General features: G+C 45.9%; 1 protein-coding gene across 1 annotated transcript in view; it reads left to right on the plus strand.

Annotated features, from left to right (window-relative positions):
* Positions 1-1461: 1461 nt before the first annotated feature.
* PCDH17 (protocadherin 17) overlaps positions 1462-27757 on the plus strand; it is a 224980-nt gene continuing 198684 nt past the window's right edge. The window contains exon 1 of the mRNA XM_070943217.1: positions 1462-4059. Within this exon, the coding sequence (XP_070799318.1) occupies positions 1462-4059 (2598 nt within the window). The remainder of the gene's footprint in view (positions 4060-27757) is intronic.

The raw sequence follows: 27757 nt of genomic DNA on the forward strand, positions 1-27757 counted from the left end.
CATCAGGACCAGGAAAACCGGTCTTGGAGGAAGCGGCGGCTGGTGGAACCTCCCCAGCCGCTTCGGACGGGGCTCCCTTTCTGAATCGCCATCGTCCTCCCCTCCTTTTCCTCCCGCCGCCCTTCCGCCCAGCGATCCGTTGCAAAGCCGGAGCGGGGTTCGGATCTCCGGAAGGCGCTTCCTCGCTCCATCCATCCAACCTTACCTCTAGAAATGTGATTCTCGCGTATTTTTTTTTTCTTTTTTCTTTCTTTCTTTCTTTCTCTCTCTCTCTCTTTACCTGGGAAAGAAAAGCGGGCTTTTTTGGAAGTACAAATCCGGAGGGACTTGGACCTTATACCTATATATATATAGATATATATATATATAATAATAATAATATTATTTTTTTGCTTTTGGGGAAACCGGCCCTTTCCGGTTCTTTCTGCGGAGCCTCGGAACCGGCGGAGGAGGCGAAGCGCGCCGGCGAGCGAGGGGAACCGGCGAGAGGAGCAGGGCGAGAAGGAACTGGGGGGGAAAAGCGGCGATGCTGCGGCTGACCGCAGCAGCCAAACGGGCGCGATTAGATCTCCAAAGGCAGCAAACGGCCGCGGTGAAAAAACACACACTCAACACCCGAGACGCTGCGGAGCCGGAAAAAACGGCGGTGTCCCTTTTCCCATCCCTGAGATCTAAAAGCGGCAAGATTTGGCCCAGCGGTTCTACGACTTCCACCCTCTCCGGATCCTTCCTTTCTACGATTCCCCTTGGCTCCCGTTTCCAAGTCGTTTTGGGGATCCAGGAGCTGCTGTTTTTGGTTGTTGTTTTTTAAAAAGACCACCCCCACCCCCCAATTTCCAGGCAGAAAAACTCCCGTCTTCTGCTCCCCTCCCTCTTTTGGGTTTTTTTCTCTCTCTCTCTTTTTTTTCTTTTGAAGCTTCTCGTGAGGATCTTTGGCATCATGCAAAGGGTTTGAATTTTATTATTATTATTATTATTATTTTTCCTGGAAGGAACAGCTACTGCATTTGGGAAAACGCGGCTGATCTTTCGCTCCTTTCGGTCGCCTCCAGAAGGGGAAGGGGTTTAAAGCGTTTTGCTCATCCCTCCGCCTGGCTGAAGTTGGACGGAGCAAGGGAAAACTGCAGCACGGAGGAGGAAGAGGAGGAGGAGGAGGAGGAGGAGGAGGAGGAGGAGGAGACGAGAAACAGGGGGAAAAAAAGACCCCTTTCCCTGGCCGCTGGTTGCAGCCTCGACCGCCCTTTGCCAGTTTCGTCCATGGTGGTGCCGGCGCCGAGTCGATCGTGCCGAGCAACAGGTTCGGGAACTTGAAGGGGGAGAGCGAGAGGAGGAGGAGGAGGAGGAGAAGGAGGAGGAGGAGGACTCAGCGGAGGGGCGCGACGATCGGCTGGAAAGGAGAGGCGCCAACGCGGCGGCGGCGGCGTTGGCCGAGAGGCAGCCTCGTCCGCGCCGTCCGCTGGGATGTCCCTCTCCGCTTGGTGCTTTTTCCTCTGCTGGGCTCCAGCCCTGGCTTTAAGGAACCTGAACTACTCGGTGCCGGAGGAGCAAGGCGCCGGCACGGTGATCGGTAACATCGGCCGCGATGCCCGGCTGCAGTCCGGGTCGAGCGGCGGATCGCCCTCGCTGGAGCGCCCCCGCGGCTCGAAGGCCACTTTCCGCGTGCTGGAGAACTCGGCTCCCCACTTGCTCGACGTGGACGGGGAGAGCGGCTTGCTTTACACCAAGCAGCGCCTGGACCGGGAGGCTCTTTGCCGCCGGAGCTCCAAGTGCCAGCTTTCCCTCGAGGTCTTCGCCAACGACCAGGAGATCTGCATGATCAAAGTGGAGATCCAGGATCTCAACGACAACGCGCCGGCTTTCCCTTCCGACCAAGTCGATCTGGACATCTCCGAGAACGCCGCGCCGGGGACCCGCTTCCCGCTGGCTAGCGCGCACGATCCCGACGCGGGCGAGAACGGCTTGCGCACTTACCTGCTCACCCGCGACGATTACGGCCTCTTCGCCCTGGACGTCAAAGCCCGAGGCGACGGCACCAAATTCCCCGAGCTGGTGGTCCAGAAGCCTTTGGATCGCGAGGAGCAGAGCCATCACACCTTGGTGCTGACGGCCCTGGACGGCGGGGAGCCGCCTCGCTCCGGCACCGTCCAGCTCAACGTACGCTTGATCGATTCCAACGACAACAGCCCGGTCTTCGAGGCGGCTTCCTATGTGGTGGAGCTGCCCGAAAACGTCCCTCTGGGCACGGTTCTCCTGGACCTCAACGCCACCGATGCTGATGAAGGCACCAACGGCCAGGTGCTCTATTCCTTCAGCGGTTATACGCCTGACCGGGTGCGGGAGCTGTTCAGCATCGATCCCCAGACGGGATTGATCCGGGTCAAAGGCAACTTGGACTACGAGGAAGGCAACTTGGTGGAGATTGATGTCCAGGCCCGTGACTTGGGTCCCAACCCCATCCCTGCCCATTGCAAGGTCACAGTGCATTTACTGGACCGTAATGACAATGCTCCCACCATTGGCTTTGTCTCGGTGCGCCAGGGGGCTCTGAGCGAAGCTGCCCCGCCGGGGACCGTCATTGCCCTGGTCAGGGTCACAGACCGAGATTCCGGCAAGAACGGGCAGCTGCAGTGCCGGGTGCAAGGCAGCGATGGCAGTGGGGGAGATGGGGCAGTGCCCTTTACTTTAGAGGAGAACTATGACAACCTGTACACGGTGGTCACCGACAGGCCCCTGGACAGGGAAGTGCAGGACGAGTACAATGTCACCATCTTGGCTCGGGATGGGGGCAACCCACCTCTCAACTCTACCAAGTCTTTCTCGGTCAGGATCTTAGACGAGAACGATAACCCGCCACGTTTTAGCAAGAGCCTTTATGTGTTGCAAGTGCCTGAGAACAATATCCCGGGAGAGTATCTGGGATCCGTGTTGGCCAAGGACCCCGATCTGGGCCAAAATGGCACCGTCTCCTACTCCATTCTGCCGGGACACGTGGGGGACGTCTCTATTTACACCTATGTCTCTGTCAACCCAACCAACGGGGCCATCTACGCTTTGCGCAGCTTCAATTACGAGCAGACCAAACATTTTGAGTTCCACGTGTTGGCCAAAGACTCGGGCTCTCCCCACCGGGAGAGCAACGCCACCGTCCGGGTCACTGTTTTGGATGTCAACGACAACGCCCCTCTGATTGTCTTGCCGGCCCTGATCAATGACACTGCTGAACTCCAGGTCCCCCGCAATGCCGGAGTGGGCTACCCCGTAGGCACAGTCCGGGCCATGGATAATGATTTCGGGGAAAGCGGACGCCTGACCTATGAGATTGTGGAAGGCAATGAGGAGCACCTCTTCGAGATGGACCCTACGAGTGGAGAGATCCGCACCCTTCACCCTTACTGGGAAGAGTTGAGTCCTGTGGCTGAACTCGTGGTGAAGGTCAGTGACCATGGAAAGCCCAGCCTCTCTGCAGTAGCCAAGCTGATTGTCCGGGCCTTGGCTGGACCTCTGCCTGAATCAGGAGAGCCCCAGGTCAATGGGGAGCAGCACCGTCGGCCTCACTGGGACCTCTCGCTGCCCTTGATTGTGACCCTGAGCACGGTTTCCATCATCCTCCTGGCTGCCATGATCACCATTGCCGTGAAGTGTAAACGCGAGAACAAGGACATCCGTACCTACAACTGTCGTATAGCTGAGTACAGCCACCCTCAGTTGGGTGGAGGGGGCGGGGGCGGGGGCGGGGGTGGGGGCAGCGGAGGGGGCAAGGGCAAGAAGAAGAAGATTAGCAAGAACGACATCATGCTGGTGCCCAGCGAAGGGGAGGACAGCCGAGGGCCTCTCAACGTCATGAACGTGGTCAGCAGCCCATCCTTGGCCACCTCGCCCATCTATTTTGACTACCAGACTCGCCTGCCCCTTAGCTCGCCCAGGTCGGAGGTGATGTTCCTGAAACCGGCTTCCAACAACCTGAGCGTGCCCCAAGGCCACGTGGGATGCCACACCAGCTTCACAGGACAAGGGACTAACGTCAGCGAGGTTCCCCCAAGCCGGATGTCCATAATTCAGGTAGGAGACTTTGAGAGATAACCTGGAACAACTTCTTCTTCTTCTCCTCACATTGCGTTTTCTATCTGCAGTGACACCTGCCGAGAAAAGCCACCGGATAGGTGTTTAGGGACAGAGATGACTCGGTTCTGAGGTCCTAAACTAGGATTAGGCCACGATCCTTTTTGTAGTCCTTCTTTGTAGCAAGGTTAAAAAATGTTTGCTAGAAAACAGAAGGGCAGGCAGTTTAGCACTGAAGCACCCTACAAAACTGGGGCAGGGAGGGTCTGTGAGATCTAGTCTGTAGGATCTAGTCGATCTCAGTCTTGCCTTTGGGGTTTGAACGTGGATCAGGTTTGTCTATCTTGTGTCTTGAGGAAAGTAGAAAGACCATGAATTGTTCCAAAGTGGAGGTGGGGGACAGTAAGTTAGGGCACAAACATGGTTTATAATATTTGAAAGTGCTCCTTTTGTGTGCATATGCTGAACACTCTGCTTGCAGAAATCTCTATATTTTGATATTTCCATCCAGTTCAATCACATCCCTCAGATCATAAGTTGTTGATTTATTTTCCCCTTGGCTGAACATAAAATAGATATCTCCTGGGACAAACCGATCTCTGTTTTTTATCACGGGGGCAATCCAAGCCCATGTCCCTCATCCATCAAAAGCTGTGTTCAGTTTACTTGGTATGGTGTAAAAAGCAGGCTCCATCCCGAATTAAACCCTGGATTTCTGCAGAAAAGGCTTAAAAGCCTCTGCGCCTATTAGCAAAATGATATTGAGACTGGGCAGTTAGATTTACACATGCCTAGACGGTTGTCACCCGTTTGCAAACTGCAACTTGAGCAAGTGTGACTTGCTTGAGTAAATAGCTTAAGCACAAGCTTCAGAACCCTTCAAAAACAATTTTAAAGTCAGCTGCTGTTATCTTAGATGCAGTGCTTTTCAATGGAGCCTCTCGCTCACCTTGCAGCTGCCAGTGATCAAATTCTCCAGTCTTCCAGTGAAACAGTAATCCAGTGAGGCAAAAAAAAAAAAAATACAAAAAAATAGTCTAAACTACCGCTTAAATGGTTTGTTTGCTTATTCTGCAATCATGCTGAAAAATTCCATGCTTGACTTGCAACCGATGCTGGAAGACTGTGCCATGCCTTGATTTAGTCCAGCCAAGCATTGGAAAATCCGAGAGAAAGAGAGAGAGAGAGAGAGAGAGAGAGGGAGGGAGGGAGGGAGGGAGGGAGGGAGAGAGAGAGAGAGAGGGAGAGAGAGAGAGAGAGGGAGAGAGAGAGAGAGAAGCCCACACCTAACATTTGGACTAAAATGGAAGAGAAATGAAAATAGACTGAGCTTTAAAGATTTATTCCGTAGAGCAAGGAGAAATGTTGCAGGCAGAGAAATGCATTATTTATTTATTTCCTAACAGGGAGAAGGGGGGGGCAAAGTATAATTCACTTGATTTAAAAAAAAAAAAAGGAATGGGATATCACACACAAACCCAAACACAGAAGGCCTTATGTATTTGGAATGGAAGCTAGTGCTTCCGATTTTACAGGAAAGAAATGGGTTTTAGAAGGCAGCTTCCCAACATGCAAGAAGAAGAAGGAGAAAAAGGAACAATGAAATAGAGCAGATTTTAAATGAGTTTGAATGGCTACTTTGAACTGGGTTCAGGGAAACCTGTTAAAAATATGCTCCCTGAAATCTGAAGGGATCCCCCGTTGAGAATCCGTAACCGTTCCTAGACTGGATCCATGTCCTGCAACGTAGACTGTAGTGCACACTGTGTAACTCTCCTGATCTATGTGTGTGTAATTTGTCTTTCTTTGTATGGAGCAGACAAGCAAACAGGCTGATGTTTCTATCAAAATACTATGCAGGGAGAGCTCTAAGCGAATGGCCGTTGAATGCATTGGCCATGTCACTCATTTTGTCCGTCGCTCTTTTAATATTCTCTACAGAACCACAGGGGAGTGTATCAAAAGTGACAACGGGCTGATTTTTTTTTTTCCTGTTCCAAACTTAAATGGGAGGAAAGTGGTTATCTTGTTCCTAAACACAGTTGACGAGCAGAACTACTGGCACATTACAAGAGTCTCATTCTCTCTCTTTTTTAAACCCTTGTGATTACTATTTTCCTTCCTGGTTTGATTTTCCACGCTTGCTAGGGAGCAAAGTTCTTTTTGGCAACAGCAAAGAGAGTTATTTTTGAGTAAACATGCCTGGGGGTCGAGTTTGGATTGGAAGCATCTCTTCTGCAGCCTTCCAGTCCCTTCTGCCTTATTCCTGTGTAACTAACAGGCAACAGGGCTTGTCCACTTGCCTTGATCTCATGCATTTTGAGCTTGGAGAATCACAGGGTCAAAGAGGCAATAAGTTCAGTCCTATGAGAAGCAGTAACCTGTAGCACTAGATGACTATGTTCCTATGAAGGCAAACTTCCCCTAGAATGTCCTCCTTCAGTGGAAGTGGATCTATTTCCTTTTTAATTTCTTCCAGTCTTGCAACATTTTTGGACTGCTGATCTCAACTCAATTTGACTTTCACTCTTATACAGTAGCGGCCAAACTTGTGGAAACCTTTTGGGAAAAGTGTATTTTCTAAAACTAGCGAATAACACCCCATTTATTTTTGGGGAGTCATACCATAAAATTATATATCAATGGAAAGATAATTTAATCCAGAATGTAGTGCAATCACTTTTAGGAAGGATTTGCTATTAGAATAGCAATTACAGTATAAAGAAGAAAAGGGAAACACGTAGAAAAAAATGAGATGTACAAAAATGATCACCATAGAAGAAATGAGATATACAAAAATGATCACCATGTCAGTTAAGACTTAATTTCATAAGCTTTAGCATGAATTATGGCCCTACAATGTCTTCCCATGGAATGAACCAAGTCTTTGAGTTCTGCAGCTGTTCTAATGTGAAACCAAGATTGAATGATTACTTCTATTAACTGGGTTTTATTGCTTGGTCGCTTCTGACAAACAAGTTCCTTAAGTCGGCTCGATAGATTTTCAGTTGGGTTAAGGTTTGGGCTATTCCCAGGCTGTTCCAGCAGTGGAATAGGATTATCTTGAAACTCCCCTCAAAAAGTGATGTTATTAGCCATCAGATCTCAAAAATACACTTTCCCCAAAAGGTTTCCACAATTTTGGTCACTACTGTAGGTGTTTTGCTAGCCCATCATTGTAAAAAACCAAGGTGTACCTGACTATCTTCACTGTTTCCTTTCTTAGAAGGCATCTCTGATGGCTTTGCCACCAGCCCTGGAGACTGAATTCTATCCCATTGTTGCCTTTTAAGTAGACATTACTGGCTTCGGTACAGAAATTCAGGAGATACCTTTTTGTCTTTGGCTCAGAGGAAATAAAAATATCTTGGCCATCTTTTTTGGAACAGGAGGATTTATATGCAGAGTTCAGGAGCAGAAATTTCCATCACGGAAGCCAAAGGAATTGTGCTTTTTAATCACTGTCCTATTTCAACCCTCTATTGAGTTTCATTATGGAAACTATTTCATGTTGTGCTTATCATGACTGGGTGTTGCTATCAATTAGAAGAACGGAGCAATACTCCATGTCTGAAATTGATTTTAAGAAAAAGTGACAGTTGGAGGAAGAACATTAAGCTAGGACAGAGCTGAAGGTAATTTGATTTATAGCTCATGCATTTAAAATGGATACTTTTTTTTCTTCGTTCCCCTGTGTCACTTGTTTAAATCATGTCTTTGTTAAAGGGGTAAAATGAAGAAGTCGGAATGTCAAAGCTACGTTCTCTGCAAACTTCCCAGCGGGAAAAAAAACAACCTTTGATCGGATGTAATAATTACTGATAGATACTGAATTTTATTTTGCTAAAGGATTGTAATCCAACAAACAATGTATGGGCAATATTGAGTTACTAAAGAGTTTCAATGTAGTATAAAGTCCCAGTTGATAAACTTTTCTTTTGAAACAGTGTATACTGTATTCTAACTTCTATTTTTTGTTTTTTGTTTTTTTTTAAGAAATTTATATAAATCGAAAGAGAAGTTTCTTTCTGGAAAAAAGCACAATGTAGTTTTTGTGAAGTTCTTCAAGATGATAGCCATGGATGAGAAATGAATGTATTATCTAATCACATCTGTGAGATATTTAAAAAAGAAAATTGTAACCTTGTAGTGACAAAGCTGATTAAAGAGGAAGAGAATTCACTAAACAGAGTAGAATGCTTGAATTCTAGTTTTATTTTGTTGGTGGGTTATTTATTTATTTATTTATTTATTTGGTTCTATTTATATGCCACCCTTCTCCGGAGACTCAGGGCGGCTTACAATGCGTTAAGCAATAGCCTTCATACTTTTGTATATACCTGCTTAGTAGGGCTTTCGCCCCCCCCCCCCAAGCAGTGTTCTTTTTTATACAAAGTCAGCTTATTGCCCCCACAAACCGGGTCCTCATTTTACCTACCTCGAAAGGATGGAAGGCTGAGTCAACCTGGAGCCTGGTGAGATTTGAACTTGCAGTAATTGCAGGCAGCTGGTGTTACTTAACAGCACTTTAGTCTGCTGCGCCACCAAGGCTCTTATTATTATAGTCTGCTGCACCACCAAGGCTTATTATTATTATTATTATTTGTGGAACGAATGGTGGAAGACATCTTCCTAAACTTGCTGTTCAAGCCACTTTGGTAGATGGCCTTCACTTCCAGTGACAATTACCATTTTATTTTAGTATTTTAATCACGAAGGATTTTTTTTTTTTTTTAAAAAATGCAACTTTTCTTCCACGGTTCTTGGTTTTGAGGTGGGAAATTCTGCTGAGAACATTTCTCTTGCCCGGTTTTTCATGCCAAAGTTCTTAACCTCAAGTACAGGTAGACCTCAACTTACTGTGATTCATTTAGTGACCATTCAAAAAGTGAATGGCGCTGAAAAAAGTGACCTGCGACCGTTTTTCTACACAACTCTTACAGTATCCCCGTGGTCAAAATCTGGACACTTGGCCACTGATTCATATTTATGACGGTTGCAGTGTCGCGGGGTCACGTGATCCCCTTTTGTGACCTTTTGTGACAAAGGGGAAGTCCGATTCGCTTAGCAACCATGCAACTAGCTTAACAAGTGCAGTGATTCACTTAACGGTGCTAAGAAAAGTCGTAAAATGGGGCGAAGCTCACTTAACAAACGTCTCACTTGGCAACAGAAATTTTGGGCTTAATTATGGTCCTACGTCGAGGACTATCTGTATTGCCCGGAGAGACTCCTGTATGAAATTCCAGAGAATAATTACAAATCTGTGAAAAATAACAGAACATCCCTCCTAAACATGCACAATTCAGCTTAAACTGTGTTTTGCCTCCATCATTTCCCAAACCTGTTTGTTTCCAAAAGTTGTGACCCAATAGTAATTCATTTCAAGATAGTAACAGTAAAATAAATGTAATGTACTCGTGGTTATGTAAACCAGATTTAATGTTTATTAAATGTACAGGCAATAGTAATAGCCGTTAGACTTATATACACTTCACAATGCTTTACAGCCCTCTGTAAGCAGTTTACAGAGTCAGTCTATTACCCCCAACAATTTGGGTCTGAGTAGAGTAGAGTAGAGTAGAGTAGAGTAGAGTAGAGTAGAGTAGAGTAGAATAGAATAGAATAGAATAGAATAGAATAGAATAGAATAGAATAGAATAGAATAGAATAGAATAGAATAGAATAGAATAGAATAGAATTCTTTTATTGGCCAAGTGTGATTGGACACACAAGGAATTTGTCTTTGGTGCATATGCTCTCAGTGTACATAAAGAAAAGAATAAAATATATTCATCAAGGATCATAAGATACAACACTTAGTGATAGTCATAGGATACTAATAAGCAATCAAACCATACTAGGAAACAAATAAAACAATATAAATTGTAAAGATACAAGCAACATGGTTATAGCCATAAGTGGGAAGAGATAGGTTCTAGGAAGGATGACAAGATTAATAGTAATGCAGACTTAGTAAATAGTTTGACAGTGTTGAGGGTATTATTTGTTTAGCAGAGTGATGGCGTTGGGGAAAAAACTGTTCTTGTGTCTTGTTGTTCTGCTGTGCAGTGCCCTATAGCATCGTTTTGAGGGTAGAAGTAGAAACAATTTATGTCCAGGATGCGAGGGGTCTGTAAATATTTTCCCAGCCCTCTTTTTGACTTGTGCAGCATACAGGTCCTCAATACAAGGCAGGTTAGTAGCAATTATTTTTTCTGCATTTCTAATTCTCCTCCGAAGTCTGTGTCTGTCTTGTTGGGTTGCAGAACCAAATCAGACAGTTATAGAGGTGCAGATGACAGACTCAATCATTCCTCTGTAGAAATGAATCAGCAGCTCATTTGACCCACCTCGGAAGGACGGAAGGCTGAGTCAACCTTGAGCCTGGTGAGATTTGAACTGCTGAATTGCAGGCAGCAGAAGTAGCCTGCAGTACTGTGCCACCGTGACACAATATTGATTCATGAAAGAGTACTAAGGTAGTAGCATAAGTATGAGTAAGTTGCCAAGCCTCTGAATTTTGATCACGCGATCGTGGGGATGCTGCAAAGGTTGTAACTGTGAAAAAAAACAGACGTAAGTCGCTTATTTCAGTGCCGTTGTAACTTTTGTCAGTAAGTGAAATGTTGTAAATCAAGGACCGTCTTTCTTCCAACCTAAACCTTGTGCACTTCCTTCATTCTCTCGCGGCAGGACGGTTTGAGTCTTCCTGATCATCCTTGTAGCGTGTCTCAGAAACTGTCTGAGGCAGTGGTGAAATCTGAAATTTGTTACTACTGGTTCTGTGGGCGTGGCTTGGTGGGGGGGTTAATGTGACTGGGTGGGCGTGGCCAATTTTTTTCTTCTTTTACTTTTAAAGCCATTTTTTCTACAACCTCTTCGGCGAAGAGGTTGTAAAAAAAATGCTTTCAAAAGGCTCTGACGATCCCAGCTGAGTTGCCTGATCGGCAGAGATTTTTTTTTCCTTTTAAATGCCTCTGACGATCAGGCAGCTCAGCTTGGATCGTCAGAGGCATTTAAAAGAAAAAAAGGGGTTCTTTTTTCTTTTAAAAGCCTTTGATGATCGCAACTGAGCCGCCGCGCGATCATCAGAGGCTTTTTTTTTTTTTTTTTACTTTTAAAAGCATTTTTTCGGCCGAAGAGTTTGTAGAAAAAAAATGCTTTTAAAAGAAAAGAAAAGAAGCCTCTGATGATCGTGTGGCTCAGCTGGGCATGAGGGGGGGGGGGGGAACAGGGATTTTTGCTACTGGTTCTCCGAATCACCCACCGCCATCGCTACCGGATCGAGCGATCCGGTCCGAACCGGGAGCATTTCATCCCTGGTCTGAGGTTTCTCGGAATCCTTTGGAAAGTGTGATGTGCGCACATGACTACAACTCTCAAACAGGATTTCACCAAAGATGAAGAGAAAGCCATTTCTCGATTTCCTGTGATTTGGACGTGATATTTCTCTCCTTAGGAATGGGTGTGTTTCTTCATCTTATGAGTCTGTAGAAATTCTCAGTCATCCAGGTCATGGTTGTCCCAAAAGTGCTTCTTCGGGAGTCAACTGAACTCTGTTGTTTTTTCTTTTGAAGACATTTTGCTTCTCATCCAAGAAGCTTCTTCAGCTCTGACAGGACGGTGGGGAATGGAAGGATTTAAATTCTGGGCAGGTGGGCAAAGCCTCCCGCAGCTGCCACTACCAGTTCGCTATAACCGGCTGAATACCACCATTGGAGCTACTGAGCTCCCTTTGGCCATATATTCATTTTCAGTGTAAATCTATTTGCACAATTGTGCAAATAAGAGAGGAAACAAGTAGAGTTGTGTGAAACGTTTTGAATGCTAAGCAACTCTTTCAAGTCCTGAAGTAGGAAGTGTCCAAAGTCAGTTGAAATACATCAGAAGTGTTCTCCCAAAAAGGTGCTTTTTTCAGGAGGCAACTGGAGTTCCTTGTTTTTTCCTTCGAAGACATTTTGCTTCTCATCCAAGAAGCTTTTTCAGCTCTGACAAGATGGTGGGGAGTGGAAGGATTTATACTCCTTGCAGACAGCTGGTCCTTTGCATCCTTTTAGAGGGTCATTGAATCACTTGGAGGTTTATCTGTGTCCTCAGGGTCACCTGAGTAGTGTTCCTAGTGTAGTGGCCTAGAGGTGGAGCTCTTGCCTCACAATCAGGAGGTTGTGAGTTCAATCCTAGGTAGAGGCAGATGTAGGGTCTCCTCCTTGGGTAGGGGGTTGGACTCGATGACCTGCAAGTCCAACTCTGCTAATCTGTTAAATCTGTGTCCTCAGGGTCACCTGAGTAGTGCAAATGGTTCCTGTAGTCTGCAATTTTTTCTCTGGAAATCCACTCCTACTCCCACACCAAAGGTGTCCATCCCAAAGCTAAAAGTCTGTAGAGATTGTCAGCCATCCAGGTCATGGTTGCTCCAAAGGTGCTTTTTTCAGGAGGCAACTGTACTTCCTTGGTTTTTTTTTTCTTTTGAAGATGTTTTACTTCTCATCCAAGAAGCTTCTTCAGCTCTGACAGGATAGTGGACAGGATTCATTTCCCATTCCTCTGTCAGAGCTGAAGAAGCTTCTTGGAAGAGAAGCGAAACGTCATCAAAAGGAAAAAATAAAAAACAAGAAAGTCCAGTTGCTTCCAGAAAAAAAACTCACCTTTGGGTTCTTCGTCTTAGGTTCTTAACAGGATGGGATGTTTCCAGGTGTCGTTCGATTACAGTCACATTAGCCTATTTATAATTTATCAGTTTATTTTTCTCCCATTTGGCTCTAATATTTTGTTTTTAATTAGAAGAAGTTGCATTCTCGGGGCACTGGGTTGCCACTTGGCTAATCTGCATTTGGTAGAGATTAAGGTAAAGGTCCCCCTCGCACATATGTGCTAGTCGTTCCCGAATCTAGGGGGCGCTGCTCATCTCTGTTTCTAAGCCAAAGAGCCAGTGCTGTCTGAAGACATCTCCGTGGTCATGTGGTCATGACTAAACACCAAAGGCGCACGGAACGCTGTTGCCTTCCCACCAAAGGTGGTCCCTATTTTTCTACTTGCATTTTTTACCTGCTTTCGAACTGCTAGGTTGGCAGAAGCTGGGACAAGGAACGGGAGCTCACCCCGTCACGCGGCACTAGGGATTCGAACCGCTGAACTGCCGACCTTTCGATCGACAAGCTCAGCGTCTTAGCCACTGAGCCACTGTGTCCCCACTTTTTTGTGGGGTTTGTTTGTGGACCAAATCCCTTCAGAGGAGAGATGAGAATGGCTCACAAACACGGGTAAACACTAGGCTCAGCTGTTGGATGGATTCAGGTGACACGCTACAACATCAGAGTACACAAGATTGTAGCCTGGCATGTTTGGTGGCCGCAATTAATTAGCTTACAGGTTAAAGGAGTTTACGGAGGCACCTGCAGGATAGGAAGATGAGCAAACAGATAATCATCAGATGGTTAATGTGGCTTTGCAGCCTCAGGACACAAACTCTGCAGGCGTGCAAAAATCACATCACACACACATGGAAAGAAGATAGAGCTTGTTTGTGCAATGTTATTTTTTTTTTTAAATCTCAAACACATGCATACACCTTTAATCCTGATGCGGGTGCTATTGGTGGCTTCTGACATACAGGTAGTCCTTGATTTATGACCATTTGTTTAGCAATAGCATTAGCATTTAGACTTATATACCGCTTTACAATGCTTTACAGCCTTCCCTAAGCAGTTTATACAGAGTCATCCTATTATTTATTTATTTATTTATTTATTTGTTCGATTTATAAATGCCGCCCTTCTCCGGAGACTCAGGGCAGCTTACAATTCCTTAAGCCTTCATACTTTTGTATATACCTGCTTAGTAGGGCTTTCGCCCCCACCCCCAAGTGGTGTTCTTTTTTATACAAAGTTTTATACAAAGTCAGTTTATTGCCCCCACAATCTGGGTCCTCATTTTACCTACCTCGAAAGGATGGAAGGCTGAGTCAACCTTGAGCCTGGTGAGATTTGAACTCGCAGTAATTGCAGGCAGCTGGCAGCTAAGTGCTACTTTAACAGCAGCAGTTTAGTCCTCTGTGCCACCAAGGCTCTTATTGCCCCCAACAATCTTAGTTCTCATTTTACCCACGTCGGAAGGATGGAAGGCTGAGTCAACCTTGAGCCTGCCAAATTGCAGTTAGCTGGCAGTCAGCAGCAGTAGCCTGCAGTACTGCACACTAACCACTGCGCCACCGAGGCTCAAATGACCATTTGAAGTTACAACAGTTCTGAAAAAAGTGATTTAATGACCACTTTTTTTCCCCACACTTAATGACTGTTGCGGTGTCCCCATGGTCACGGGTTCAAAATTAGGACATTTGCCAACCGGTCCATATTTGGCAGTGTTCACACGTTCCCCTTTTACGACAAACAAAGCCGACAGGGCAGCCAGATTCACTTACAGTAACTTCCATGTTACTAACTTAACAACTTCAAATTTCAAACCTTTATTGTCCATGCACAACATGTGTCCCATGAGATTGACTGAGCCTCCCTGCGCTGATTCACTTCACGGTGGCAAGAAAGTTGTAAAATCTGGCAAAACTCCCCCCCTTTTTTTTAATTTGATTTATATGCCACCCTTCTCCGGAGACTCAGGGCTGCTTACAATGCATTAAGCAATAACGTCTTAACCAACGTCTCACTTAATCACAGAATTTTGGGGCTCCATTGCGGTCATAAGTGGAGAACCAACCACTTGCAGGTGTAAAAGTAGAATTTTAATCAAGAGACCCTATGAAGGGTTGTCTGACAGTGAGATGGGCAGCAAATGCATTTAATAAATAAAACTAAACCAACATGTCATGCAAATGCTGCTATTCTGTAGCCAACTGTGGCTTGTGGGTTAGGCCATGACTGGATGGCTAGTGTATATTCTGCGGGACTATAAATTCTAGTTTACAAATCATAATCAGGATGTTCACACACAAAACCTTCCAGATCGGAAGGGAAAATTCTCTGTGAGTTATGGGTGCCTTAGAACAGTGATGGCTAACCTTTTTGCCATCGCTTGCCAGGAGTGGGGGGGGACGGTTCACACGTGCATGTGCCCACACACATGATTCTATGTGCCCCGCCCTGCACATGTGCATGCAACCCCTCCTCTCCCCCCCGCTCCTGGCATGCGATGGCCTGGTAGGTCTATTTTTCTTTCTCACCTGGCTCCAGATCCTCTCTATGCATCTGGGGAGGGCGAAAACAGCCTTCCCCACTCCCTTGGAGGCTCTCGGAGCTGAGCTGGCGTGCCTACTGATATGGCTACGCGTGCCATAGGTTCGCCATCACGGCCTTAGAAAATAGGTTGCCTTGAATTTTTCAGCGCTGAGAAATCATTCTGGTTTGTTTGTTTCTTTTTTCTTTTTTCCATTTGAAAAATATCCAGAGCATTTTACTAGACTTATCTGAAATGTTATGAGTGCATTTGGTGATAATATTGTGAAGGCAACTTACAGTACAGACCGTGACACTGCAAACAACTCAGCTGTTAAAGCACTTAAAATAGTGGGTGCAGCAGTGTTCCCAGGCACAAATACTTACATTTATATATAACTAGCCTTCAAAACAGAATGCTCATGGATGGTTTAGCAGGAATATTCTACCTGGTAAGGGATATTTAATGGTTTCTTTTCCTTTGAGCTTTTTGCTGAAGTAAAGACTGCAACTTTGCACTCCGGGTTCCCAGAAAAGTGAACCAGATTATAACGAATAAAAAATAATAATAATAATAATAACCGCTGAAGAGTGTTCAGATCCACAGAAATTTAAGTCTAGCAAGCATGACATAGGAAGGATGAGATTGTAGTATACCTGTTGGAATTCACATCATTGTCTGGTGTGCTAAGAAAAAAAGTGATCTATCAGAGTCCATCTTGTACATTTAAGAATGGAATGGAATGGAATGGAATGGAATGGAATGGAATGGAATGGAATGGAATGGAATAGAATAGAATAGAATAGAATAGAATAGAATAGAATAGAATAGAATAGAATTCTTTATTGGCCAAGTATCATTGGACACACAAGGAATTTGTCTTTGGTGCATATGCTCTCTGTGTACATAAAGAAAAAATAAAATATATTCATCAAGAATCATAAGATACAACACTTAGGGATTATCATAGGATACTAATAAGCAATCAAATCATATTAGGAAACAATAAAAACCAAGGAAGTTTAGTATGGAGGAAATCTTTCAAATTTCCCTTTCCTTGAGCATGTAGCATCTTAATATTCATGTTTAGCTATCTTGGAGCAAAAAAAAAAACCCAGGGTAGTAAGCTGAGAAAATAAAAGTAGTTGATAGCTACTATACAGAAGAAAAAAAAATGCTGAGACCCTTGAAAGAGTGTGGAGAAGAGCAACCAAGATGATTAGGGGGCAAAATTAGGCTGCATTAACAGAGGGATAGAATCAAGATCACTTGAAGGATTAATATCACTTTATAATGCCTTGGTAAGGTATTATACTGCATCTAGTTTTGGTTGCCACAATGTAAAAAAGATTTTGAGATCAGGGGTGGGTTCTAAAATTTTTTACTACCGGTTCTGCAGGCGTGGCTTATTTTGTGGGCGTGGTTTGATGGTCATGTGACAAAGAATTCTTTAGGATTTAGCAGAGGTACTGGTCTACCAGGCTTTTAACTGCTTGTAGAGCTGTACCGGTCTACCCATTTGTTTTTGGAGGACACTGGTCTACCACCACATTGCCTTTTACTGCTGATCAGCTGTAGGGCGGCCCTTTGAAGCGCTGCGGCAAGAGTTTAAACAGTTTTTTTTGCCGCTCTGCCACCACCGAGAGCATCGGAAACGACTTTCAGGCAGCTTGGCCTCAACTGCCAATCTACCACCACCGAGCGGTTTACAAAGGAGCGGATCGGTTCTAGCCGATCAGTTGAGAGGCTTCTTGGCTTCTCAATTTAAAGCTAAGATGTCTTGTTTTTTTTCCTCTTCTTTGTCAAGTGAGCCCTGATTTGTTCCTTCTAGCCAATCAGCTGGGATTCAGGAGGCAGCAAATAGATTGGGAGCGGGGCCAGGCAGAGGTGGTATATACCGGTTCTCCGAATTACTCAAAATTTCCACTACCGGTTTTCAAGAACCGGGGAGACCGGTAGCAACCCACAACTGGTTGAGATGCTAGAAAGAGTGCAGAGAATAGCAACAAAGAGGATTAGGGGACTGGAGGCTAAAACATACGAAGAACAGTTGCAGGAACTGGGTATGTCTAGTTTAATGAAAAGAAGGACTAGGGGAGACATGACAGCAGTCTTCCAATATCTCAGGGATTGCCACGAAGAAGAGGGAGTCAAGCTCTTCTCCAAAGCACCTGAGGGCAGGACAAGAAGCAATGGGTGAAAACTTAACAAGGAGAGAAGCAACTTGGAACTAAGGAGAAATTTCCAGACAGTAAGAACAATTAATCAATGGAACAACTTGCCTCCAGAAGTTGTGAATGCTCCAACACTGGAAGTTTTTAAGAAAATGTTGGATAACCATTTGCCTGCCTAAGCAGGGGGTTGGATTAGAAGACCTCCAAGATCCCTTCCAACTCTGTTAATCTATTCTATTCTATTCTATTCTATTCTATTCTATTCTATTCTATTCTATTCTATTCTATTCTATTCTATTCTATTCTATTCTATTCTATTCTTACAATGAATGGTTAAGGGAACTTGGTATGTGTAGCCTAATGAAGATAAAGATTTAGGGGTGATATGGTAGGGTCTTCTGGCATTTGAGGGCTATCCCGGGGAAGAGAGGGTGGACATTCTCCAAAGCACCTGAGGGCACGACAAGAAGTAACGGGTGCAAGCTCATGAAAGAGACATCCAGCTGAGAACTAAACAGAAACTTTTGAGTTGTGGTGCTCCATTACTGGAGGTGTTCAAGAGAAGATTAAACCACCATTGGTCCAGTATGGAATAAGGTCTCCTGACTTGGAACGGGGATTGGACCGGAAGCCCTCCAAGGTCTCTTCCAGCCCTATGATCCTAGGTTCTCTTTACTTCTTGTAAACACGTCAACCGATGAACGTAGAAACTAATTTTATAACCTGTAGCAGGTGGGTAGTGTCAACAAAAGGAGCTTTGCACAATAATTTTTCTGCTTGCTCAAAACAGCAAACCCTATTGATTTCAATGGGATTTACTCCCATCAGAGGGAATGAGATAATCGGTGTATTACCTTTCCTCTTGAAACATAGTTTTCAGCACTTTCTCCAGCACAATATATGGTCTGCTAAAGCAGCTTGTTAGAATTATGTCAGCTGCTTTTGAATGGGTGCCCTTTTCTCAGTTCACTTTTGGCACAACTGTGGGAAGATTATTATTATTATTTTTGCTATACTGACTTGACGTTATACTGAAAGCGGTTTCTAATCTACCATCTGTAAATAGGATTGCATGATGCAGAAATCCAGGCAGTTTTGAGGGTAGCAAATTCCACCAGACTCTCTGCTGCCACCAGTGGCCATTCAGGTCTTTGCATGAAGATATGCTGGCTACCTAAACTAGAGTTGAAGCTATATAGGCCAGGGGTCTTAAACTCGATTTCATTGAGGGCCACATCAGGGTTATGTTTGATCTTGGGGGTGTGGGAGTGTGGCCAGAGTGGGTGTGGCCAGGCGTGGGGTCTAATTTTTTTTACTACCGGTTCTGTGGGCGTGGCTTATTTTGTGGGTGTGGCTTGGAGGTCATGTGACTAGGTGGGCATGGCTAACTGATCAGAGTCATTTCTGGAAGGTCTTTGCACTTACGACCAGTCCTCGCACTTACAACCTGACTCATTTGTTTGCTTTTAACACTGATCAGCTGTAGGACGGCCCTTTGAAGCCCCGCGGCAAGAGTTTAAACAGTTTTTTTCCCTCTAGTCATCAGCTGGGACTCAGGAGGCAGCAATAGATTGGGGGTGGGACCAAAGAAAAGGTAAGAATAACATGAATGGGTGGGGGTGGGTGGGCCGGGGGGGAAGAACTGGTTCGGTGACGTCTTATCGTCACTGCTACCGGCTCGGCCAAACCGGACCAAACCGGGAGGAACCCACCACTGGTGTGGCCAGAGTGGGTGTGGCCAGCTCAACCTCACTCATGTTGGGGACAGGATTTCCCTCAGTCCCTCCCTCACTCTCATTATAATCTCCTTCCTTCCTTCCTTCCTTCCTTCCTTCCTTCCTTCCTTCCTTCCTTCTTTCCTTTCTTCCTCCCTCCCTCCCTCCTTCTCTTCTCTTCTCTTCTCTTCTCTTCTCTTCTCTTCTCTTCTCTTCCTTCCTTCCCATTTTTGGCTGCAATGACCTCTTGTAACCCTTTGCCAGTGAAAACAAAGTCTGGTGGGCTGCTCGCGGCCCCCCCAGGCCCCATTTTCTGCTGTGATGACCTCCCCCCATTTCGGCCATGAACAGCGCCCCCAAGCTCTGTTTTTGCTGGCAGAGGCCCCCATGGGCCAGTCCTTTGCTGTTTTCAGGACAGCCCCGCAGGCCAGATTTAAGTACCCCACAGGCCTTGAGTTTGCCAGCCCTGCTATAGGCAGATCGAACTTCGGGTTGTGGTTAGATATTTTGCTTCCTTTCCATAAGGATGTTTAAATGAAGGAACGGGAGGAAATCCATTCATCTAATACTGAATCGTTGCTTAGTTTCCCATTTCAACCCAGATTTTATATGTGTTTTGGGGCCACAGTGTGCTCCTAACTATATATTAAACACCTGCACCGAGACGTTTAACTCAAATGAGGATTTTATTTGTAATTGAGCATATTACACAAACGCAGGGACTGTGCCAACAGAATCTAGCTTTTATCTACAGCGCCCATGGAAACCATGATCTTAACATTGAGAAATCTCCTGCTTTTGCTGTCACTAAAGTGACAGCTCCGTAGGTCATACCTACTGGCTGACTAATGGAGTAAGTAAGGCGTGTTGCATCTTACAAGCCTGGCATGCTTGATGGAGTTTTCAGGCAAGCTTCCCTTAACCTTCCCTTGATATTTGTTGACAAATGATTTGGTGGGGTGTTATTGATGAGATGTGCGGTCAGAGTTTGCTTAAGTGAAGCATCGGAGGCCAAGACGATTGAGATGGCCATCAGAAGACGTGCCAGCGATTCTATCCTGGTTCGAATCACCAATCACACTGAGCCAAAAAATGATTGGAGAACCCAGAACCCAGTTGGAATGTAGGGATTCAAAAAAAAAGTCAGCAGTATGGGCATGCTTAGAGGATGTGGTGGCTCAGTGGCTAAGACGCTGAGCTTGTCGATCAAAAAGTCGGCAGTTCAGCAGTTCGAATCCTTAGTGCCGTGTAATGGGGTGAGCTCCCATTACTTGTCCCAGCTTCTGCCAACCTAGCAGTTTGAAAGCACGTAAAAAATGCAAATAGAAAAATAGGGACCACGTTTGGTGGGAAGGGAACAGCGTTCCGTGCGCCTTTGGCATTGAGTCATGCCGGCCACATGACCACAGGGAACTTGGTATGTGTAGCCTAATGAAGATAAAGATTTAGGGGTGATATGGTAGGGGTCTTCTGGCCCTTGAGGGCTATCCCGGGGAAGAGAGGGTGGACATTCTCCAAAGCACCTGAGGGCAGGACAAGAAGTAACGGGTGCAAGCTCATGAAAGAGATATCCAACCGAGAACTAAAAAAGAAACTTTTGAGTTGTGGTGCTCCATTACTGGAAGTGTTCAAGAGAAGATTAAACCACCATTGGTCCAGTATGGAATAAGGTCTCCTGACTTGGAACGGGGATTGGACCGGAAGCCCTCCAAGGTCTCTTCCAGCCCTAAACAATTAATCAGTGGAACAACTTGCCTCCAGAAGTTGTGAATCCTCCAACACTGTAAGTTTTTAAGAAGAGATTAGATAACCATTTGTCTGAAGTGGTGTAGGGTTATCTGCCTAAGAAGGGGGTTGGACTAGAAGACCTCCAAGGTCCCTTCCAACTCTGTTATTCTATTCTTTTTTGTGACCCCTCCAATATTGTAACACAGCTATCATATCACCCCTAGTCCTTCTTTTCACTAGACTACCCTGTTTCCTCCAAAATAAGGCATATCCTAATAATAAACCCAATCGGGCTTTTGAGCGCATGGCAATAAGGCCAAGGGCTTATTTCAGGGCTCAAAAAAATATAAGACTGGGTCTTATTTTCAGGGAAACACGGTAGACACACCCAATTCCTGTTCTTCACCTGTTTTAGCCTCCAACCCCTTCGTCATCTTTGTTGCTCTTCTCTGCACTCTTTCCAGAGTCTCACCATCTTTTTAGTAGAACATCTATTATTAGAATGTAGGGTTGGTTAGTTAAATGGATCAACTGCGAAAGTCGGAGAAGCAGCTTCTTACAAGAACCACGGGGTGACATGGCATAGACACAATTCTTTATTTGAAAGGGTTGAGCAAAAGCCACGGTGAAGCACGAATGCCACAGTTCTGGAGTAGAAAGCACTTGCGTGCCCAGAAGTCACCTTTGAGAAGATAGTTTACTGGTTTACACGGAGTTTAGTCTGATGCAGCAAAGCAGACTCCAGCTCTCCTACAGCCCTGATCATTTAAAGAAGACAAAAGACATTTGTTCTGTTGGTTTCAGATGCAAGCAGCCTTGAATGCAAAGCAGGGCAAGAGGGAAAAAAAAAAGAGCAATTTAGCAGTAATTCCGTGCTAACAGGAAACAGTTCTCTTTCGTTTTTCCTTTAAAAAAAAAAACAACAACTGGCAAACAAGTACCGTTTTCTTTCTTTCTTTCTTTTCTTTTTTTTTTCTTCACATTTCCAAAAGAGATGAAAGAAAGGGATGGATAAAGGGAAAAAAAAAAGAGCAGTTACAGGTTTCTTTTAAAGCGGGGCGACAAAGCGGCATTGAAAACTCCCTACATATGCACGTCGTGTTGAGTATCACAGAGAATATTTATAGGATGGTTCTTGCGGTCGGATGGGGAAAGATTTGTCAAGAGAGCAGGAGGGAGGATGGAATAAGAGGAGCTGGCTGTAGTTTTTTTTTAATCGAACAATGACAAGAAGGAAGGGGCAATTTTGCAAGGAGCACTCAAGCTGCAGCAAGTAGCTTTACTGCAGTAGGCAGTCCTGTTACATTTGAAGATAAACTACAGAACATTCTAATACTTCCAGGCACCTGATGTTTACGATGTGCCGACAGATTACTGTCAAATCCCACTGCAACCTAATCACCAGGTGTCTCTGCGAAAAGAAAAGATTTCAAGGGGGAAGAAGAATAAAAAAAAGCAAAAACAAAACAACCCCTTAAGCTATATTCACGCTGTTGAACGATGTAATCCTGTTCCATTGCTTGCTTTTTAAAACTTTGCGACGTCTGTTTGGAGAAATCTCAACTGTGCACGCAGGTGATGCAAAGGGAAAAGAGAGAACATGAGGGAGGAGGAGGAGGGAGGGAAGGAGGAAGAGGAGGAGGAGGAGAACTGTGGGCTCCTTGGCGCTCTCTGTGCTTCATTGTTTTCTGGGAGACTTTTCATTACTCACCTAGGTAACATCATCATTGCTAGAAGAGAGGGGGTTTTGTAGGGAGGAGGAGGAGGAGGAGGAGGAGGAGGAGGAGGAGGAGGAGGAGGAGGAGGAGGAGGAGGAGGAGGAGGACGACGATAGTGGGTCCTTGGTGCTCTTTGGGCTTGATTGTTTTCTGGGAGACTTTTCATTACTCAACTAGGTTACATCATCAGTGCTAGAAGAGAGGTGGTTTTGCAGGGAGGAGGAGGAGGAGGAGGAGGAGGAGGAGGAGGAGGAGGAGGAGGAGGATTACGACAGTGGGTCCTTGGCGCTCTTTGGGCTTAATTGTTTTCTGGGAGACTTTTCATTACTCAACTAGGTAACATCATCATTGCTAGAAGAGAGGGGGTTTTGCAGGGAGGAGGAGGAGGAGGAGGAGGAGGAGGAGGAGGAGGAGGAGGAGGAGGAGGAGGAGGAGGACGACGACAGTGGGTCCTTGGCGCTCTTTGGGCTTGATTGTTTTCTGGGAGACTTTTCATTACTCAACTAGGTAACATCATCATTGCTAGAAGGGAGTGTGGTTTTGCAGGGAGTAGGAGGAGGAGGAGGAGGAGGAGGGGGAGGACGATGACAGTGGGTCGTTGGCGCTCTTTGGGCTTGATTGTTTTCTGGGAGACTTTTCATTACTCAACTAGGTAACATCATCATTGCTAGAAGGGAGTGTGGTTTTGCAGGGAGAAGGAGGAGGAGGAGGAGGAGGAGGAGGAGGGGGAGGACGATGACAGTGGGTCGTTGGCGCTCTTTGGGCTTAATTGTTTTCTGGGAGACTTTTCATTACTCAACTAGGTAACATCATCAGTGCTAGAAGAGAGGGGGTTTTGCAGGGAGGAGGAGGAGGAGGAGGAGGAGGAGGAGGAGGAGGAGGAGGAGGAGGAGGAGGAGGAGGAGGAGGAGGAGGAGGAGGAGGACAGTGGGTCCTTGGCACTCTTTGGGCTTAATTGTTTTCTGGGAGACTTTTCATTACTCAACTAGGTAACATCTTCAGTGCTAGAAGAGAGGGGGTTTTGCAGGGAGGAGGAGGAGGAGGAGGAGGAGGAGGAGATAAAGCATCTCCTTTTACTCCAGGAGTTAAAAAAAAATAAAATAAAACAAGGGCCTTCTTCTTTTTTCATCTTTTACCCATGTGGCCCTGTTCTGTTATCTGTTGTTCATGGTAGTTGATGTGAGACTGTGTCAAATCTAATTTTGGAAAGAAAAGAGTAAAAACAAAAAACCAAAAAAAAACAACCAAACAAACAGAGGCTGCAAATTTGCTGAGAAGCGCAGTGGAGAAAAACCACAGGGATTTTCACCTTGGTGAGCGTGTCCACTGGAGAAGTCCCACCAAAGATAGTCAGCCATAACTGTGATTAATGGGGAAGGTAGACATTGCATTGACTTTGGACCAAGGTGAATATTATGGTAGAGAAGCTTTACCAAGAGCACCAGAGGTGAAATCCAGCAGGTTCTAACAGGTTCCGGAGAACCGGTAGCGGAAATTTTGAGTAGTTTGGAGAACCGGCAAATACTACCTCTGGCTGGTTCCAGAGTGGGGTGGGAATGAGGATTTTGCAGTATCCTTCCACTGGAGTGGGGTGTGAATGGAGATTTTGCAGTACCCTTCCCCTGCCATGCCCTCCAAGCCATGCCCACAGAACCGGTAGAGAATTTTTTTGAATTTCACCCTTGAAGAGCACCCTACTTTTTCACTGCAACCCTGGAGTATGAAACATCTATTCCAGACTTTCACAGATTTAGTGATTTTTTTTTAATTGAATTCATTAAGGATGGAGACACCCCCTCCTCTCTTATTAAATGAGAGAATGGTGATAGTGGGTTGCTCTGGTGTCTTGGCAATTTATAATTAGCGGGAGAACTATTCTCCAAAGCATCTGAGGGCAGGACAAGAAGTAACAACTGGGAGATCATTAAAGAGGGATCCAACCTAGAATTAAGGAGAAATTTATTGTCAATGAGAACAATTAATTAGTGGAATGGCTTGCCTCCAGAAATTGTGGTGCTCCGTGCCTGGAGGTTTTCAAGAGGAGATTGGACCATTTGTCTGGAATGGCATAGGGCAATGTTGGAGAACCTTTTTGGCACTGTGTGCCGAAATGGGAGCGCGTGGGTGGAGGGGGGTACCACCAGAAACTGGAAGAGCAGCTCCCCGGCACGCATGCACATGCCAGGAAGCTGAGCTTCCAGTTTCCAACATGTGCATGGCCTTTCAATTTCTGGCATGCATGCACATGCGAAGACCAGCTGGCCGGCATGCAGAACCCAGAAGAGCAAGAGGCAATGGCTGGTGTGCCCAGAGAGATGGCTCTGTGTGCCACTTCTAGCACACATGTCATAGGTTTGCCATCATGGGTATAGGGTATGGCGTCATGGCGCTCCCATGTGACACCTCTCCTGCGCGAGCTGCACTGGCTCCCGGTGGTCTTCCGGGTGCGCTTCAAGGTTTTGGTTACCACCTTTAAAGCGCTCCATGGCTTAGGACCTGGTTATCTATGGGACCGCCTGCTACCACCAATAGCCTCCCACCGGCCAGTACGCTCTCATAGAGAGGGACTCCTCCGGGTGCCGTCAGCCAAACAATGTCGGCTGGTGACCCCTAGGGGGAGAGCCTTCTCTGTGGGGGCACCTACCATCTGGAATGAGCTCCCCCCAGAGATACGGAGGATCCCGGATCTGCGTACCTTCCGCTGCGCTGTGAAGACTTTTTTATTCCATCAAGCAGGCTTGGCCTAATCTCCTCCCTCTTTTAATATGTAAATTTTAATCTGTTTTTAAATTATTGGGGTGTTTTAATTTGTCTGGGCCAAAATGATTTAATTTGATTTTAACTGGTTTTTAAATTTTTTGTATTTATGTATTTTATTGTTTGGCTGTTCACCGCCCTGAGTCCTTCGGGAGTAGGGCGGTATATAAATCAAATAAAAATAAAATAAATAAATAAAATGTGTACCACAGGTGGCACACTGAGCCATATCTGCGGGCACACGAGCGTTGCCCTGGCTCAGCTCCAGCGTGCGTGCATGCACTGGCCAGCTGATTTTTGGGCCTTCCGAGCCCACCGGAAGTCAGGAAATGGGCCATTTCCAGCCTCCGGAGGGCCTCTGGAGGAGTGGGGAAGGCTGTTTTCACCCTCCCCAGGCTCCAAGAGCCTGGGGAGGGCAAAAAAACTGGCTTACCAGTAACCTTTTTGATGTTGCATAACAAAAATGGGGGGGGCACAGGGGGCATTGAATTATGGGTGTGGGCACGCATGCGCACGACCCCCCCCCCACAACCCCCACTTTTGGCACGTGACAGCAAAAAGGTTAGCCATCCGTGGCTATAGGGTCTTCTACTTGAGCAAGAGTCGAACTAGAAAACCTCCAAGGTTCCTTCCAAGCCTATTTTCTAGTTCCTGTGTTCTATTTTCTCCCTTCCAAGTTCCAAGGAGGTCTATTTCTGCTTCTTTTCTGAGCCAGTTATCCAGGTGCCATCCCCCGCTGAACTTTAAATTTTATGAGCTTCCCTTTATGGAAAGAGCATAGAATCCGTAGCTGCAACTAAGCAAATTTAGCACATCAAGATTTGCAGAGAACATTTCATTAGAGCACTTCCTGGAGTCCGGCTTCTGCCTGTCGCAACTTTAAATATAGAAGACGCCATATTTTTGGAGTGAAGTTTTAAACGCTGCAAAGATTTCTCCATGTTGGCAGGGTATTCTTAAGCGATCCCACGTCAGTTCTGATTATGATTTCAACGGAAAAAAAGATCAGCGGGAACCAGACGGGATCAGGGTTACAATTCCACAGAAGCAGATGGGATCCTTTCTTCTCTAAACATTGGTTGCAGTACAGATGTGGGATTCACATAATTTACCTCATGGTTCACCCAGCATCGAAAATATGAGTGTATGACACCTCTGCGCATGTGCCCCAGCCTCAAAAATGTATCTAAATAGGACAGCATAGAGCCGGGCTGGTGGGTGGGTGGTGGTAAAATCCAAATTTTTTTTACTACCGGTTCTGTGGGCGTGACATGGCTTGATGGGCATGGCTTGGTGGTAGGGGAAAGATCCTGCAAAATATCCATTCCCACCCCACTCCAGGGGAAGGATACTGCAAAATCCCCATTCTCTCCCCACTCCAGGGGGAAGGATATTGCAAAATCCCCATTTATTTATTTATTTATTTATTTATTTTTATTCATTCATTTATTTATTTGATTTTTATACCGCCCTTCTCCAGCAGGACTCAGGGCGGTGAGTAGCCAAGGTAAAACATTACATACAAAATTTAAAAACAGTTTAAAAGATATTAAATGATTTCGGCCCACAATTTAAAACACTCCAATTAAAATCAATTACAAATTAAAACCGAAAGGATGGGATCAAGCCAGCCCGGCTAGATGAAATAAGTGAGTTTTAAGGGCTGGACGAAAAGTCCGGAGGTCTGGTATCATGCGTATCTCTGGGGGTAGGTTGTTCCAGAGAGCAGGTGCCGCCACAGAGAAGGCTCTCCCCCTGGGGGTCGCCAGCTGACATTGTCTGGCCGACGGCACCCTGAGGAGGCCTTCTCTGTGCGAGCGTACTGGCCGGTGGGAGGCCACATTCTGCACCAGTTGGAGCCTCCAGGTGCTCCTCAAGGATAGCCCCATGTAGAGAGCATTGCAGTAGTCCAGGCGGGAAGTGACGAGTGCCTGAGTGCCTGTGCGTAGGGAGTCCCAATCCAGAAAGGGACACAACTGGCATATCAGGTGAACCTGATAAAAAGCCCCCCCTGGCCATGGCCATCATATGCTCTTCTAAAGACAGCTATGCATCCAAGAGGATGCCCAAGTTGCGAGCCCTCTCCGTGGGGGCCAATGACTCACCCCCAATAACCAGCGATGGCGCCAGCTGGCTATATCGGGACGCCGGAAGCCACAGCCACTTGGTCTTGGAAGGGTTGAGTCGGAGCCTGTTTCTCCCCATCCAGGCCCCCATGGCCTCCAGGCACCGGGACATCACTTCAAGGGCATTGTTGGGGTGGCCTGGCCCCACCCTACTCTGGGGCCAGCCAGAGATGGTATTTGCCGGTTCTCCGAACTGCTCAAAATTTCCGCTACCGGTTCTGCAGAACCGGTCAGAACCTGCTGGATTACACCCCTGGGGCTGTCTCTTAGATATTGGAAGAGTCTCACCCAGTGCTGGGATTCAAATTTTT

The sequence above is a fragment of the Pituophis catenifer genome, unplaced genomic scaffold, assembly GCF_029215685.1.
Source record: "Pituophis catenifer annectens isolate HBS135680 unplaced genomic scaffold, rPitCat1.0.hap2 SCAF_4, whole genome shotgun sequence".
NCBI classification, from domain to species: domain Eukaryota; kingdom Metazoa; phylum Chordata; class Lepidosauria; order Squamata; family Colubridae; genus Pituophis; species Pituophis catenifer.